This window comes from Paramisgurnus dabryanus, chromosome 22 (genome assembly GCF_030506205.2).
Source record: "Paramisgurnus dabryanus chromosome 22, PD_genome_1.1, whole genome shotgun sequence".
Lineage (NCBI taxonomy): Eukaryota > Metazoa > Chordata > Actinopteri > Cypriniformes > Cobitidae > Paramisgurnus > Paramisgurnus dabryanus.
The window spans coordinates 16,102,328-16,118,927 of NC_133358.1; the positions used below are offsets into that span (position 1 = coordinate 16,102,328).

The 16,600-nt window shown below is 36.1% G+C and overlaps 2 protein-coding genes across 2 annotated transcripts in view; both read left to right on the forward strand.

The window, feature by feature from the left end:
* The window catches only part of LOC135785275 (B-cell receptor CD22-like), a 286,056-nt gene that overhangs the window by 141,192 nt on the left and 128,264 nt on the right, over positions 1 to 16,600 (forward strand). The gene's annotated exons all lie outside the window — the stretch shown is intronic.
* On the forward strand, positions 2,931 to 4,608 carry LOC135785251 (myelin-associated glycoprotein-like). Its single transcript, XM_065294591.2, has 5 exons — positions 2,931 to 2,997; positions 3,127 to 3,534; positions 3,974 to 4,297; positions 4,389 to 4,506; positions 4,599 to 4,608. The coding sequence occupies exons 1-5, from the start codon at positions 2,931 to 2,933 to the stop codon at positions 4,606 to 4,608; spliced, it is 927 nt and encodes a 308-aa protein (XP_065150663.2).

The window sequence follows — 16,600 nt, forward strand, 5'->3', positions numbered from 1 at the left end:
TTTTAATAAATATACTAATACATAATGTCTGTGAGTCTTTGATAAAGATTTGGAATGTTTATAGTTATATATATATGTTTATAGTTACCAAGACAAGGATTAGACACAGACTAAGAGAAAACAGGCCATATGTGTTTGATCATCCACATTTTAAAAAGCACTGTTTCATATATGAAGATTAACCCTAATGTACTGTTCTCTTAAAAGTGTGAAACACTGCTTTTGGTTCTTCCGCTATGAGGACATATTTGTGAGCACTGGGTCATCATCTTAGCCTGTGTTATATTTAGTTGCAAAGAAGGCCTTGGTAAAGATTGTGTGATAGTTGCTGTATGCAGTCAGCACTGAACTGAACTCTTCCCCATATAAATCATTTGTTTATAAGAAGAATTTCAAAGAAATAAAATTAATGCTTTCATTTTGTTGTGGGAGGTTTTATTCCTGTTTTCGGTAACACTTTATTTCGATAGTCCACTTTAGACATTTTACTAATTATAAGTAACTTTGCAACTACTTATCAACTAAAAATCTTTAGTGAATTAGTAGACTGTCTGCTTAATATCTACTAACACTTTATTGTGATGATATCTCAACAGACATTCAACTGTCTATTAGTGTCTTTGCAGGTGCATGTCAACTTATTCCACTAACCCAAACCTCTTCCCTAACCCCAACCCTTACAGTCTACTAATAGACTAATGACAGTTAGTTGATGTATAGTTGCAAATTATTGAAAGTTAGTTAACATGTAGTTGCAAAGTTATTTATAGTTAGTAGAATGTCTAAAGTGGACTATCAAAATAAAGTGTAACCCAGTTTTCAGTTACACTGCTTGTTTTAATGTTTGAGGACAGTCTCTTGTTATATAGCACAAATGCATGATATTACAATGAAGTGTCAATGTTAATTGTCATGATTCTCCAGAAAGGAGAGAGACAAAACCCAGATGCAGGCTGAATGAGCAAAGACTTTTAATGACAATAAAACAGAAAATAACAAACCACAAGGAGGCAAATATCAAGAAACAGATCAATAAAAAAAAGAACTGACTAGAATAGAACAAAGCGATAAACTTGATGAAGACTTAACAGTGGCAAGACTAAGACTTGGCACAGCTTAACAAGACACATGTTATAGAGAAAACAAATCTGCACAACACAGCCAACACAACGGCATCAAATAAGGGAGCAAATCAACAGGGGAACAAGTGACATGAATGAAACAACAACCAGGTAATTAATGAGGGAGCGGGACAGAAAGCACATGGTCTAAATAAACAAAGCCGAGCCTTCAAACAAAACATGGGACTGCCACCTGTCATCATGACTTAGAAAACTGTGACCTGAAGGCAGGACCATGATAGTTATACTGAAAGATTCTTGAAGCATAATTTAAAGCGTCATGAAACCATGTTTCAGCTCCAGTCTACCTCACCGTCATTTTTGAAAAATGTACTTAAATGGACATGGACGCTGTGAGAGAACGGTGATGAGTGGGCGGGGCAACTGATATAAGCTAAGATTTACTAAGATTAGCATTATTACAGAAATAATTAAACTGAATATAATATTTTACACATTTACTTCAGAACCATATCCATGTGCGATTATCCTGAAAAACTTTCTGTCTATCAATGGCCCTCCAGTAATCCCATCATTATGTAAAGGAACCTTAAATGAAGCCTAAAAATTATGCCCATGGCAAACCTGTAAATTGTGTTTTGTAGTGTAGTGTAATGCTGTCATTTGTTGGTATTGTTAAGAGTTTTTGCCCTTAATAAGAATCCAGATCAATTTCTGTATCATCATCAGCTCTGTATTAGCCTACTCACTCACACTGACCAATCCTTTTTGTTCAGTTTGAAGAAGAACAATAGTAAAAATATCATTATGGTTATAAGTGTAGATTATGACTCATACACACTTTTATTATTTATTTCATGTACTCTTGCTTCTTGAATTCATTTCTGTTTCTTTAAAAAAGTGTTAAATGTTTGCTTTTGGCCCTGTAGGGTGTTGCAGAATGGATGGAGTTGCAGAAATGAGGAAACTTTTAGACACTTATGCACTTGGGTTTAAACTGAACATACTGTACAGAGGTAAGTATTATTTATTCGTTATGAAATATATATTAAACTATGATAATTCATTTATAGAGATCAAACATTTACACAAAAGACATTTTATAAGTTTATGTTTGTTCATTTTAGCTGCTAACTCAGATATACAGTTTTATTCAATCAATTCATATTTATTTGTAAAGCACCTTTCACAGTTACAATGTCGCTAACAACTTTACAAGAGGACACAATGTAAAAAATGCATATAAAACACAAATCAGAAAATTAAAAATGTACAAAATTACAAAATTAAAAATTGTAAATAGACAATTTATAGTCAGGAGCAGGCATTATCTAAAGTCATTGTAAGGTCGGTGTCATCTTTTCACAAAAGTGGTCATCTGATGGAGGCAGGGTCCAGACTGGGACTGATGTGATTGCTAGTTACCTCAGGATGCTCATAGGAAAAGAAAAGCACATAGAAAAAATTTGCATAGCTGCTGTTCGTATTTTTTTAGGCAGAGGATAATTATTAGGTTATCTATAAAAATAACACAAAGTTACAGGATGTAATTATTTGTATGCAAAGCTGCAGGGCTATTTCAATTTACAACTGGTTTGAAACTTTGCAGTCTGTACATTTTTAAAGAAACCATTTTTTCAGTAGTTGCAAGAAAATATATATATATAAAAAAGATATGCTGTTGCTAACAACTGTCTATTTCTTTACTTTATATACATGCAAATTGTTAACATATAGTTACATAGTATTAAGTTAACGTTAGTATCATAAATATATAACTGCATATAGAAATGTAATGTTTCTGATCTAATGTATGTAATGTCTGTTAGGTTTCATGCATATGAAGTGATGTCTGGACTGCAGATCGTCTCATTCATTATCATCTTCAGCTCTGTGTTACTACAAACTCACTCAGGTCAGTCAATCTTTACATTTGGTGTGATTTTTAATAAGCAACGGGGAATGAAAAACTATACAGCTATAAATGATAATAATGTGTATTGATCTCTCTTATACAGTCATTAATGTGTGTTTTATGTTTCAGCTGATGGTGTTGTTTACTCAGCTGTACTTCCACACACAGTAACAGCTCTAACAGACTCTTGTGTGCTGATACCCTGCACATTCATTATCAGTACATTTGAGGAAAAACTGCAGAAAACAAAACAGATTTATGGGATTTGGCTGAAAAAGACACCACTCTTTGGGAAAGACGAGAGTTCAGTAGTGTTTAACAGCAGTAAAAACATCATTCAAGGATTCAGACACATAGAGATGATTGGAAACCTCACTGAGAGAAACTGCAGCACTGTCTTCTATAACATCATGATGAATCATTCAGACCCGTATTACTTCAGAATAGAAATGGAGCCAAATGTGTTCAGAGCAACATTTAACACCAATCCACATAATGCAAGTGATTCAAGCAAGACTGTGAGGATCAATGTCACAGGTAAATGCCAACTACACTGAACAGGACATCTACTTATGTACTTTATTGTGTAGTAGTGTGTAACTCTAGCATCAATTAAGAGGAAGAAAAGAAGATGAGCTGAATGTTTCACATTATTATACATTTATTACACATAATAACAGCATCACACTTGTGCCACAGAATCAATACAGTAAATCCTGTATAATACTTAATGTGTAAGATGCATACAGTATGTGCAAAATCACTGTAACCTAACATATTATCAAACACGTTCACGAAAACGGATTAATGGCTGACTGTGAATAGTGCATTTTAATTATACAATGGCATTGATAAACCTTCACTTTATGTGATGCTGCATCCACACCACTAAGTGTCAGTGAAGTCATATCAGGAAGTGTAACATAAAAATGACTGAATCTATTTTTATTAAAGAGCAGTCTCATTTTCTCTGCAGATTCACCACAGCCTCCTGAGCTTATATTCAGTCCAGATGTGTCTAAATCTGTGATGGAGGGCACTGCAGTGAATCTGATCTGCTCTGCTGAAGCTCCCTGCCCCAAACAACCTCCTAGATTATCCTGGACTTACATTCCAAAATCTGCCAACATTATAACACAGTTACAGGAGAAACCTGATAAAACTCATTCAGTGTTTTCCTCAATGACCTTCAATGCTTCATACATGGATCACAAGATGAACATCTCCTGCACTGCAACATATCCAAGAAACATCTCCAATAACACAACTGTGAACAGCACAGTAATGCTGCGAGTAATGTGTAAGAGATTTAATGTATCAGTGATAAAAACATGCAAGTAAATATTATGTCTCAATGTTTAATAGCTGTCATCTGTGCTTTTTCTCCCAAGTTCCTCCAAAAGAGACTCGTATCATTATTAAACCATCTGCTTCAGTCACTGTGGGCACTAATGTAACTTTCACCTGCCAAAGCAAAGCAAGTCCATCAAATAACATGACGTACACCTGGTACAAACGTGGACAAAAGACACCTTTAGCACGGGAAAAGAAGATGAGCTTCATTGTAACTCATAATAATGCTGGATGGTATTTCTGCACAGCAATGAATAAACATGGCAACCAATCATCAGAAGAGATTCAACTGTTAATCCCAGGTAATATTTTTAGAAAACATTCAACATACTGAACACTCTCAGAAAATGGTAGAATGAGGTACAAAAGTTGTCCCTTGGATCAGTATTTTTTCAAAAAGAACACTTTTGTACCTAAAAGCTGCATATTGTTACAAAGATACATTGGTACTTTAGATATACTTAGTAACTGAAAGGTACATATCTGTATGGAGGACCACAAGAGTCATGCAAAATGTAATAAAGAACTTCAATATTTAATAACTACCTGGACAATAAAAATAGCAATTAATAGATTTGTTTAAAAATTAATTAATTAATCTATAAATAAATAGACAAAGTTACAAAAAAAATCATTAGGTAACATTTTATTAGGCGATAAAATGTGAGATTATAAAAATAACGTAGAAATGAAATATTAATCCATTAATAAATAGTTAAAATTAATATAACAATTTATAAAAACAACATAAAATACTAAATAAGTTCATCATTTTAAATTGCATTTATAAATTCTTAATTTAATAATGGAATTTCAAAATGTATTTCAAAAAGCGATTTAAAAAGAGAAATAAATAACTGGATTTATAAATTGAATTACAAATACAGGTTTAAATTAGGCATTTAAAAGGGCATTTCCGTTTAACTTTTCTGTTTTCATTTTTCCGATGGTTCTCCTTATTCTTTTCGCTATTCGATTTGCTTTTCGTTTTAGCCTCTCTATTTAGCTTTTCCGTGACTCTTTGGGTCCTTGCAAATGGTCAAATGAGAAATGCAAAATAGCTATGGCCAGATGGATGTAACAAGCTCGCTGATTGGCTCTGATTGTACGTCATGCGCAGATTTATAGATCTCCGGATGAGGACCCAAAGAGTCACGGAAAAGCTAAATAGAGAGGCTAAAACGAAAAGCAAATCGAATAGCGAAAAGAATAAGGAGAACCATCGGGAAAATGAAAACAGAAAAGTTAAACGGAAATGTCCTTTTAAATGCCTAATTTAAACCTGTATTTGTAATTCAATTTATAAATCCAGTTATTTTTTTCTCTTTTTAAATTGCTTTTTGAAATACATTTTGAAATTCCATTATTTAATTAAGAATTACTAAATGCAATTTAAAATGATGAACTTATTGAGTATTTTATGTTGTTTTTATAAATTGTTACATTAATTTGAACTATTTATTCATGGATTAATATTTCATTTCTACGTTATTTTTATAATCTCACTTTTTATTGCCTAATAAAATGTTACATAATGATTTTTTTGTAACTTTGTCTATTTATTTATAGATTAATTAATGGATTTTTAAACAAATCTATTAATTGCTATTTTTATTGTCAGGGTAGTTATTAAATATTGAAGTTCTTTAATACATTTTGCATGACTCTTGTGGTCCTCCATATATCTGTACCAAAATGGTAGATATTAGGAACTTTTTAAAAGGTCCCATCTGTCAGGACTCTGCCACGAGAGTCTTGTTTTATATTTATGTTTTATAGTAATGGCAGGGTTCTGACAGTTTCTTGTTTCGTGTGGAGGCTCATGCCTTGTTTATTGTGGCATTTGCCTCTGGTGTCTCGTCTCTAGTCCCCGCCCCCCTTGTGCTCCCTGTTAATTATTCATTATCAGTTCATCACTCTCACCTGTGTTGCCCTCGTTATCTTGTTTAGTTTCCCCTATTTAATCTCCTCTTGTCTCTTGTCTTGTGCTGGTTCATTGTGATCATTCGTGTCGTATAATGCAGTCATTATTGTTCTGTAGTGTGTCATCTTAGTCTAGTTCATCATGTTTAGTCAGTGTTCGTAATATCTTGTTTAAAGAGTAACTAAACCCTAAACCAACTTTTTTTAGTTAATGATCTGTAAGAATGATGCTTTATTAGTGCTGTTCGTTGATTTTAGTAAGTTTTTTGACATTTGGACATAAAGTGTTTCAATACTGCAATATATGGTGTAAAACGTCTGAGTGCTGCCCTCTTCAGGTTGAACGGTGGCTACTGCAGTTGAATTTGGGTCCAAAAAATGACTCGTGACGTAAGCAGGTTCAAGCTCACCATGCCCTTGTTACGATCTCACCACACAGTTGGTACAAGCTTAGTTCGTCCCCTCTATCTCCGTTGGGATCTTCCCACTTTTCTTGCATTTTTCAAATATTGCCAGTGGGCGGAGTCAGGCTCTGACCAGGGGTTTAGTTACGCTTTAATGTTGTGTTGCCCCCTCGTGGTTTTTTGTTTTTCATGTTTTATGTAAATAAATGTTCTATGTTCACTCCCCAACATCATTTGCGCTTGGGTCCTCTTGTTTCTCGTGTCAAGCGTCACACCATCCAGTGACAGCATTTGTTCTTTTTTTTGGAGAGTGAACTTTACTTATAGTTTTGGAGATGATCACAGTTATACTCTTTGTATTGTATGATGTTATTTCTGAATAATTGTTGCACTTTATTATTTTAGGATCCTTTAAAGCTGTGATTTATGGCTGTATAGGAGGACTTTTGGCGCTGCTTGTGATTTCTGCAGTATTTTATTGTATGAGGTAAAGATATAATTAGGGCCCGAGCACTAAGGAGCAGGCCAAAATGGCCTGCACCGTGGGTGCAAAGCCCTATTGCTTTTGCTCAGTTTCTTCTTCCTCTCTGAAATTAATCGCATTTGTGAGGGCCTAAACATGCTCGAAAACTCATGAAACTTTGCACACATGTCAGAAGTGACTAAAATGTACATGTGGTATAGGTGTCAGAAGTGGGCGTGTAGAAATTACTCGATAGCGCCACCTGCAGAATTTCAAATTGCGGAGATCTTGACTTTTCGTTGGAGGATGTCCGTGGTGGCCTTGCAAATTTCGGCATCTTCGCCATGAAACAGGATGTTGTTCTAACTCAAGCATACATTGTCCAATCTGCCCCACGCTTCACATGTTTGATAAGGGTCTTGGCCTGAACACATTTCCATGGCAATATTCAACTACAATCATAGCGCCACCTTGAGGCAGCAGACAATGCCATGTTTTACACTGTGATTTACTGCACATTGTGATTTATTCAGATCTTAAGTCCTCTGCGATGATAAATTGCGAATATCTTGAGTTTTTGTTGAAGGGCGTGTCTGTGGCGGCCTGGCAAATTGTGATGTTATGAAACAGGAAGCTGTTATAATTCAGGCATTGTATTACCTGTCCTAGACTTCACATGTTTGATAAGGGTCCTGGCCTTCAACATAGCATCAACATAGCAAAATACAGATACAGGCATAGCGCCACCTAGAGGCAGCAGGAAACACTGATTCACTGCTCTAATACTGCGTTTACACAAACCGCGTTTGAGGCGTCAAAATCACGTCTACCGCGCCTAGTTTGCCACTTGAACAATTTGAATTTATTTGCGCATCTAGAGTAAGTAGACGCACGGAAAAAACAAGCATTTGATGCGTCAGAGGCAAAAAAGGCTTCTTGTGGGAGGGGCAAGTGCTATGCGCTTGTCTGTTTGCAAGATAGATGATGTTGATTGTGCATTTATCAAGAGAGTTACCGGTTTCTTACTTTGGTCACCTTACTATAGGGGGAAAATAAACGGCACGGGTCGATAAACGTCACATGACTCAAACGTGAAATGTGTATTTACAACTTACCAGGTTGCCTAATGTCCTCACTGACACTCTTCCAAGCGAGTTCCTTTTTATTTATGTATCTATAGAAATAGGAACTTGTGTCGTATAGCTCCAGGTGACTGCTCACGGACAATATCAAGCCTTCATGCTGAATGAGTGACTCCGGGCGGGGCTGCCCCACAGCAGCATGCAGGCTCCTGATTGGTTAACGCGGTGCGAAATCCTCCAAAGTTCCAATTTTTCAACTCGGGCGTCAGTCGCAAATCCGCGTTAAACGCAAAATGCACAAAATGCATAATTCACGCGTACCGCCCCAGACGCGAATGAGGCTGAATTGCGTCACGCCAAACGCCTCATCCGCGCCACGAGACCTCCAGACGCCCGTCAACGTGTCTTCACAGTGACTTAATATTGAAATCACTTGCGGGTGATGCCTCTACCGCGGCTGGTGTAAACGCAGCATGAGAAATTTAATGCTACGTACACACCAAATGCAGGGCATCGCATTACTCGCTCAAGATTACTCGTGGGATTTAACTTCGTGGCATGTGAATTTTTCTCTCGAGTTTAATATTTTCAACATGGGCGGAGACACGTTTGTTTTCGTGGCAAACATGCCGCACATATTGCGGCATTCGCCTTGCCCTACGCAAGGATGCTTCTGATCATGTCTTTGCATCGACTTTGTATGTACTCTACTCGCGAATGCCGCTGAACTCTGGTGTAAACTCACAGTTACAATATCAACATCATATTTGGTCAGTCTAATTAGAATATCCACATATATTTATAACCTAAAATTCATATCCCCACTGTTCACTGTTTTTCCTAAGGCCATCAGGTGGTGGTGCACATGCATGCGAGGGCCCTTCCATCTGTGATTGCAGCTTAAATAATGAATGTTATCCTTAGGTTTTATAATAATCAAAACACACAAACATATTAACTGTTAATTGTATTCTGTATCAGGACAAAGACCAAAGAACAAAGACCAAGTCAGACCAATACCAGAAGAAACAAACAGGTGTGTGTATAGTACCATTTAACATATATTTATTATAAAAACATTTAAATCATTATTTCTAAAGGAATTAAGTTATGTTCCAAAAATCTAATAAATAATTAAAATACATAAAAATGAAGACAATATTTCTTAAAAATGTTTTATTGTAAAAAATCTAATATAAACATTGATATATTTTCCTCTGATTTGTCTCCTCAGACCGCAGATAAACATGAAGACATGCTGGATATCTCTTCTAACAATGCTGTTGAGATCAACATGAAGAGTGAAATGTCTGAGAAAGAAACTGATGAGCTTCACTATGGAGAGATTTACTTCTCCAAACCACCTAGCGATCACATAAACAGAAAAAACCCAGAGACAGAGTATGCAGAGATTCAGAGTAAGAGACAAATCAACAGTGTTCAGAAACAAGAGGAACTCTGATGCGTTTGTCAATGAATTAACTAATAACATTGTACAATTACCCAGATTAATAAGAAATTTCACATTCTGATGTAATAAAGTATATGGATGCAATAATCCAGATAAACAGTTGCAGGCCTGATTATGCAGGGACTTAAAAACAAATAGAAATATTTTAAAATGAAATCTGAATTCAATGGGCAACCAGTGAAGAGTCCTCAGAATAGGAGATTTTTGAACCTTTTTTCTATGAGTGGGTCAGGGCTGTGAATGGATCTGCACATAGAGTTAAGATTAGCACTCTCTCTCTCACTATTTTATGTCCATTTTAAAAACATATCTTTTTTTATTGGCATATAAGTAATTTTCCTTCTCTTTTTAATATTGTTTCATTTAAATTGTTTGTATTATTTTATATAGTTTTAGTATTTTAGTTTTAGTATTATTTTCTCTGTGTTTTATTACTTACATTCTTTTATTGTACAGCACTTGGTTAGTGTGGCTGTTTTAAATGTGCTTTATAAATAAAGTGAACTTAAATAACAAAGTATAAGTTTGGTTATGAATCTGCACTATCTTTGGAAATACCACAATGACATATTGTTCTTAAATTTTGGTTCATTAAGTGCTAAGTGAGACTAAAAAATCTAGTGGGAGTATACAGTATCTCTGTTATTGCCTGATCTTCCCCAATTGCTTCTAATGCATATATAACATAAACACCTTGGTTAAATCTTGACCACCAACAGAGTTCAAAGGTAACAGACTAGTAGCAGCTGACTGTTTATACAGTAGATGGAATTCACTCATGTGACCTTTTACGTCATGCCGCCATCTTGAGTACCTACCGAGTACCAGTAGGCTACTGACAACAATTGGCTAGCTTGCTACGATTTACGGATTTCTTATCTTTTACTGTCCATAATTCTCAGGATACAGTAAATGGCTACGAAAGACAACATGTCGCACCTCGACTGTCATAAAAAGAAACGCTACTTTAAAAAAATATATCTTGGTTAGGGTGTGATGCCTACATGATCCCTGATGCGTTCTTCCAGCCGCTGTTCGCTGCTACTGAACAACCACTATTTTACAACATAAGAAGGCGCGACACAACATGAAACTTTGCTCGAAGTATCACCTGGATCTCTACACATTAACGCGAGCATTGAGAACATTGTTTGTGTACACAGAGTTTACTAAAAATAAAGGTTTTGTACAACTGACTTTGGCTGTTATGGTGTCCGCTCCTCATCTCTGCCAGACGTAAATAATCGATTTATGAATGCGAATGAATGAATGTCATATGAGGCTCCTTTTTCAACTAAAAGGTCAATATTGTTTTTCACTTGCGAAAAAACAACAAATAATCTGTGCATTTTTATGGAACTATGCTTTAGGAGTTATACATCTTTACTCTCCTCCCTCCTTAGGTCGCATTCGGAGATCGATACATCTTGACTGGAAAGATGGCGGCGGGCAAATCAACCAAAGTCATGTTGTGTCAAGCCTTGTGTTGTAAAAATAGCGATTTTGATGCTCACAACATATTTGAAGGCATATAGCTTCTATTGCGACCACTCAAAATGGCGGAAGACAAGTGAGTGACGTCAGCTGATATTCATGTATAGATGTATTTTACACTGATACAAAATGTCTCTGTGAGTCCTTTTTAAAGATTTTAAATGTTTGCTGATGATTACCAAAACACAGTATAACAATTTTACAATTTGACGATTTTAGTGATCAATGGCAAACATTAACACAGATTCAGATCAAACAAACTGTAAATATTTAATCCTCCACATTAAAAATACACTGTACTACTGTATATAAAATGTCAGATGTGTTATTGGATTTTGCAACACATTTTTCTAAGGCTGTAGGCCTACTTTGAATGCATTGCATTTCTCATCTTTTATCAATGTGTGAAACCACCACGCTGGGTCTTCTGAAAAGGCTTTGTCAAATATCCTTACAATGACCTTTAATGATTTTAACCTGAGTTGGTTACATTTACTCAAATATATTATTCAATATGTCAAAATCAACCTGAATACTTTGGGTTCCACAGAAACTATTCAGTCAGATCAATACAATACATTTCAATACTATGCTTATTGTTTGATCTTAATCTTAAATGTTTAATGTTTTTCTATTTGTAAGTTGCTTTGGATAAGTATCTGCTTATTGATAAAATTGAATTATACTATGGCTTTGGTAAACTTCCCCTTTAATGTGATGCTGCATCCACACCACTAGGTGTTAGTGAAGTCATCTCAGGAAGTGCAACATAAAAACAACTGAATGTATTTTTATTTAACTGTCTAAAATAATTTACCCTGCAGATTTTCACCACAGCTTTTATCCAGTCCAGATGTGTCTAAATATCTGATAGATTGCACTGGAATGAACCTGATCTGCTGCTAAAGCTCCCTTCTGCTTCAATCATTGTGGGCACTAATGTAACCTTTGACCTGCAAATGCAAAGCAAGTAACATATGACGTACACCTGGTACAAACATAAGATGTACAGGAGACACCTTTAGCTTGCAAGGAAGATGAGCTTCATTGTAACTATACAGGATTGTACTTCTGCACAGCAATGAATACATTTGGCAAGCAGACATCAGAAGAGATTCAACACCTGATAATTAAAGATGATTTTTGCGAAAAAAATATTACTTGTGGACCATTTGATTAATGATCAAAATACATTTAATACTAACCATAAACGTTTATATGAGATTTTTATGATATTATTTGTCTTTAAGGACCTGATGGGAACAGACTTGTAATTTCTTGTTGTTTGGGAGGAACTCTGGCTGTGCTTCTGTTTTCTTTTAATTAATGTATGAGGTAAACTCAGTTTTCATCATCACAAACTGACTAACAGTGGCGGCTTGTGACTGCTCATCCGAGGGGCGCTAATTCAAAATAAATGTTCGGAGTGTCATGTGTGTTGCTTGCGTTTTTAAAAACGGGTTTTGTTGTGTCATGTGAACCATGTGCATCACGTGTTTTGTCAAAATAAGTGCCTGCTGCACACGTGTCAAAACCGTTTATGATAAAAGAAACGCTCACGTTCACAAAATACACGCAAGACACTCTCTTTACAGTGAACTCTGATTACGCATGAGATTATGGGAGTATCTGTCAAACGCGAGCGTCTCTTTTATCATAAACCATTTAGACGCATCTGCAGCAGGTGTAGTACCTGTGAGAAGTACCGTTAAGAATTAATTATATAAAGATGACAACGAGAGCGCTGCAGTGATGGCTTCATGTATTTACTCAGAATGAAGCGCATCGCGGGCGCATCCCCTACTGAAGCGTGCGATGACGTCATCACGCAGGCACGTTAAAGGAAAATAATTAATCCCATAAATACGTTAAATTAAACACTTTTGTTTTATGTGAAGTACAAATTGGAAAATAAACACTATTTATGAATATAAGAAAAATACAATGTAACACTCTTATAATGCATTTAAAGGGAATGTAAACAAATAAAATGTAAACTTCTTTCAATATAAATCACTTAAATTCAATAGATTGCACTTATATGCGATAAATTTAAAGAAAATGTAAACAAAGAAAATGTAAACTTGTTCAATAGTAGCACTTATGTTAACTTGTTCAATAACATCATATACGTGTAAACTCCTTCAAATATAAACTCATTCAAAATCAGCACTTATATTCAACATATCACACTGGCACCTATTTTGACAAAACACGTGATGCACACAGGATCTCTCAATGCGCAGAACACATATTTTGATAAAAGGAACCACACACGATGGGCTACATAAATTTTGTGACGAACTTCGCATTGAGCGCCGTCAAAAAGAGAAGTCACAGGCTGCCACTGCTGACTAATAAATTATATATTTAGTTTTTTTTATACACCAACCACAGTGGAAATCCTGTTTTAGAAAAGCCTCTTAATAAAGAGAGACAAATTTATCTGCCACTATTAGTAGATAAAGATCTGCTCAACAGAGATAAGATCAGTGCTTTAGATGAGTCATTTACACCCATGTGTGCCAAAAACAACATCAGATGTGATCATGAGTTATTTTGTCATCATGAGTACTCTTTCTACAAGTTAACATATTAATTGTGAATCAAACAACAACAGGATTTTCCCTTTTTTGTAAATACACAACTTTTAATAAGATTTTTATTTTTTGCTCCCCCGATTAATCCCACATTTTTTGAGCACGGCTCAACCACCTGCAATGCAAGCTTCACCACTTCTCAAATCCATCCTTTTCCTCCTACCTCTTACCATTTTCCCTATAATTATTTTCCAGTGCCAATGCTTAATCTAGCGTGAGGATGCTTCTGCTAGCGCACAAGCGCTGATGTCATTTTTCCCCTTTCCTGTCCACACCTCTTCACCTTGCCTTAATCTTCCTCCTGCCCAATTGCCGACTTCACACGGATTCATGGCATTAATTCAGCACTCGCTGGTGCAATACATTTTATTTCGCTGTGCATTTAAGCTTCGGTTTCATAAGCAGGCCAAAAATCTACACACTATCCAAAGCCATATATTGGATTAAATCCAAGAATTACACAATCCCTCATCTACTTCATTTGCTAGATGATTTCTTAATCATTTCACCTCATAAAACCCTCCCCGCAGCGCATCTCCTAACGGTGCAAAAGGATTTCGCAAAGCTAGGGATTCCCATAGCTCAGGAGAAACAATGGGTCCATCAACATTCATAGTTTTTGGGCATCAATTTCCTGCTGCAAAGCAAAAATGGTTCAGGAATTGTTTAAGGAACACAACGAGTTCAAGGTGTTGACTTGGCCTCCAAATTCAGATCTCAATCCAATCAAGCATCTGTGGGATGTGCTGGACAAACAAGTCAGATCCATGAAGGTCCCACTTCGCAACTAACATATGCATAAATATATTATATTGTGTCGTGTAATAAAGTAAAAATGAAAATACCAAACGTTATTGGTATTTTAATAATGTAGGCTTGTTTCCCGTTATTTTCAGGCATACAGTATAAGCAGAAATGAAAATTTTCGATATAAATGTTTCTGGTTGCAAGTTTTTATTAAAAGTTTTGTTTTTAACAAATTCACCATCTAATTTTCTTCATTCTCGATAAAATAAAGGAAACACGGCACAAACATCACTACTGCAAGCAGCAGGTGTCCGTCTTCATCTCTTTCCTTGACTGCAAGTGGCAAACCTCGCCAATCAGTCTGCGCAGTGCTACATGAACTCGATCACACCTTTAGTATAAAGGGAGGCAGCAGTAGCACATGGTTAGCTTAGCTCAAATGTTTGCTGCACAGTGGAATTTGTATATGTGGACTTACCCTTCCAGTTAAGTTTTATGGACTTTGGATATCACTTTCTTGGATTGTATATACACGGTGGACACTTTGCACATTTGGACTTTAAACACGCTTGGCCTTTTAGATAGTTTTAGGTTTGGGTTTTTGGACCTTTCTTTAAACTAGTGATTGGAGAAACAAAGCTCTTCAAAGCTTTGAATCAACCAATTACTTGGCAAAATGATTCACTATTTCGAAGTATTTCAAACACCATACATGCTGGCGACACCTGCTTGTCAAAATTTGTAAAGGCAACGAGATCCAGGCCTAAACATAGGCTGCGTCCAAATACCCACATTTGCGGTCTTTGCACTTGACCACTTACATGACGTATTTCCTGTATTTTGCCCAAGTGTTCTAGTCGGCGAGAAGATTCCAAGAGTGCATGTAGAATTATTCACCCTATGGGACACACATAGCAAGTGAAAAATGTGAAGCCAGGTAGTGGCAATTTGCACCGAAACGCATTCGTTTTTTATTGAGGCTACTTAAAATATATATTTTTAAGTTTTTCCTTTAATAAAATGAACACATAATGCTGAACTAAAAGATTATCTACACTTATCTGAACTTTTCAGAAGCAGAATTCTTAGCACCTGTATCATTTTGTGCATGCAACTAAAGTTTATTGTTTATTCAGTAGTCCCTGAATAATCGACACAATTAACGTTGTTCCCAATTATGTGATAAAAGCAGTTAAAGATATTTTACAAAATACATGCTGGCACCAATGAAATGTGCAACACTCGTGTTATACTACCAATATAATATGTAATATCCATTTATTAACTTACAATTAGCCTAAAAGTTTCTGCGACATCTTGCAAGGTCTGGGCAAAACTCTCACGATTAACATTCAGAACATGATGCATGATGGGATACGCTTAAGCCTTGAATACTGCTTCGAAGCGGTATTCGAGATGGCGTGGGTTTATTGTGGGTTAAGGGCACTACACTTTTCCAGTTTTAAGACATGGGACAGTCTTGTGCACTTACTTCCTGTTTCGCATACACACGTAATTAGACGTCGTATTTTGGGACAGACTCGAGCGTTACGCCAGAAATAGTTAGAGAAATTACCCGTCAGTGTGAACTCCTCCCTTCCGTAGTCTGATTGGTCTGATGCGCTTTCGCAAAGACTTCTGGGTTGGTTAAGTGCGTGAAGTCTGCTGCAGTGCGGGCTTCGCCGAAGACCGCATGAAGGGGCAAAGGGGGCGCTGAAAAGGCACACTTTAAAGCGTAAAAATGACAGATGGGACACCCTACGGACTCGTAGACCAAGGGAGCATGCGCAATTTAAGGCCACGAGACCGTAAGTCCACATGAAGTGCGCCATTTGGGACAGGGCCTATGACGCAATGAAGCCTAGTTTGTTAAAAAACACGTGACTTGGCCAGTTTGAAACCCAGAGGTGTAAAGTACTTGAGTAATTTTACTTGATTACTGTACTTAAGTATTATTTTTGGGGATTTTTACTTTACTTGAGTACAATTTAAAATCAGTACTTTTACTTTTACTTGATTACATTTTTTTAAGAAAAAAAGTACTTTTTACTCCTTACAATTTTATT

Bases quoted from the DNA above. Each gene is read 5' to 3' on its own strand.
- LOC135785251 (XM_065294591.2), top strand. From the start codon at position 2,931: ATGTCTGGACTGCAGATCGTCTCATTCATTATCATCTTCAGCTCTGTG. The intron at 2,998-3,126 runs GTCAGTCAATCT...TTTATGTTTCAG, and splicing joins GTTACTACAAACTCACTCAG to CTGATGGTGTTGTTTACTCA. The intron at 4,298-4,388 runs GTAAGAGATTTA...TTTTCTCCCAAG, and splicing joins AGTAATGCTGCGAGTAATGT to TTCCTCCAAAAGAGACTCGT.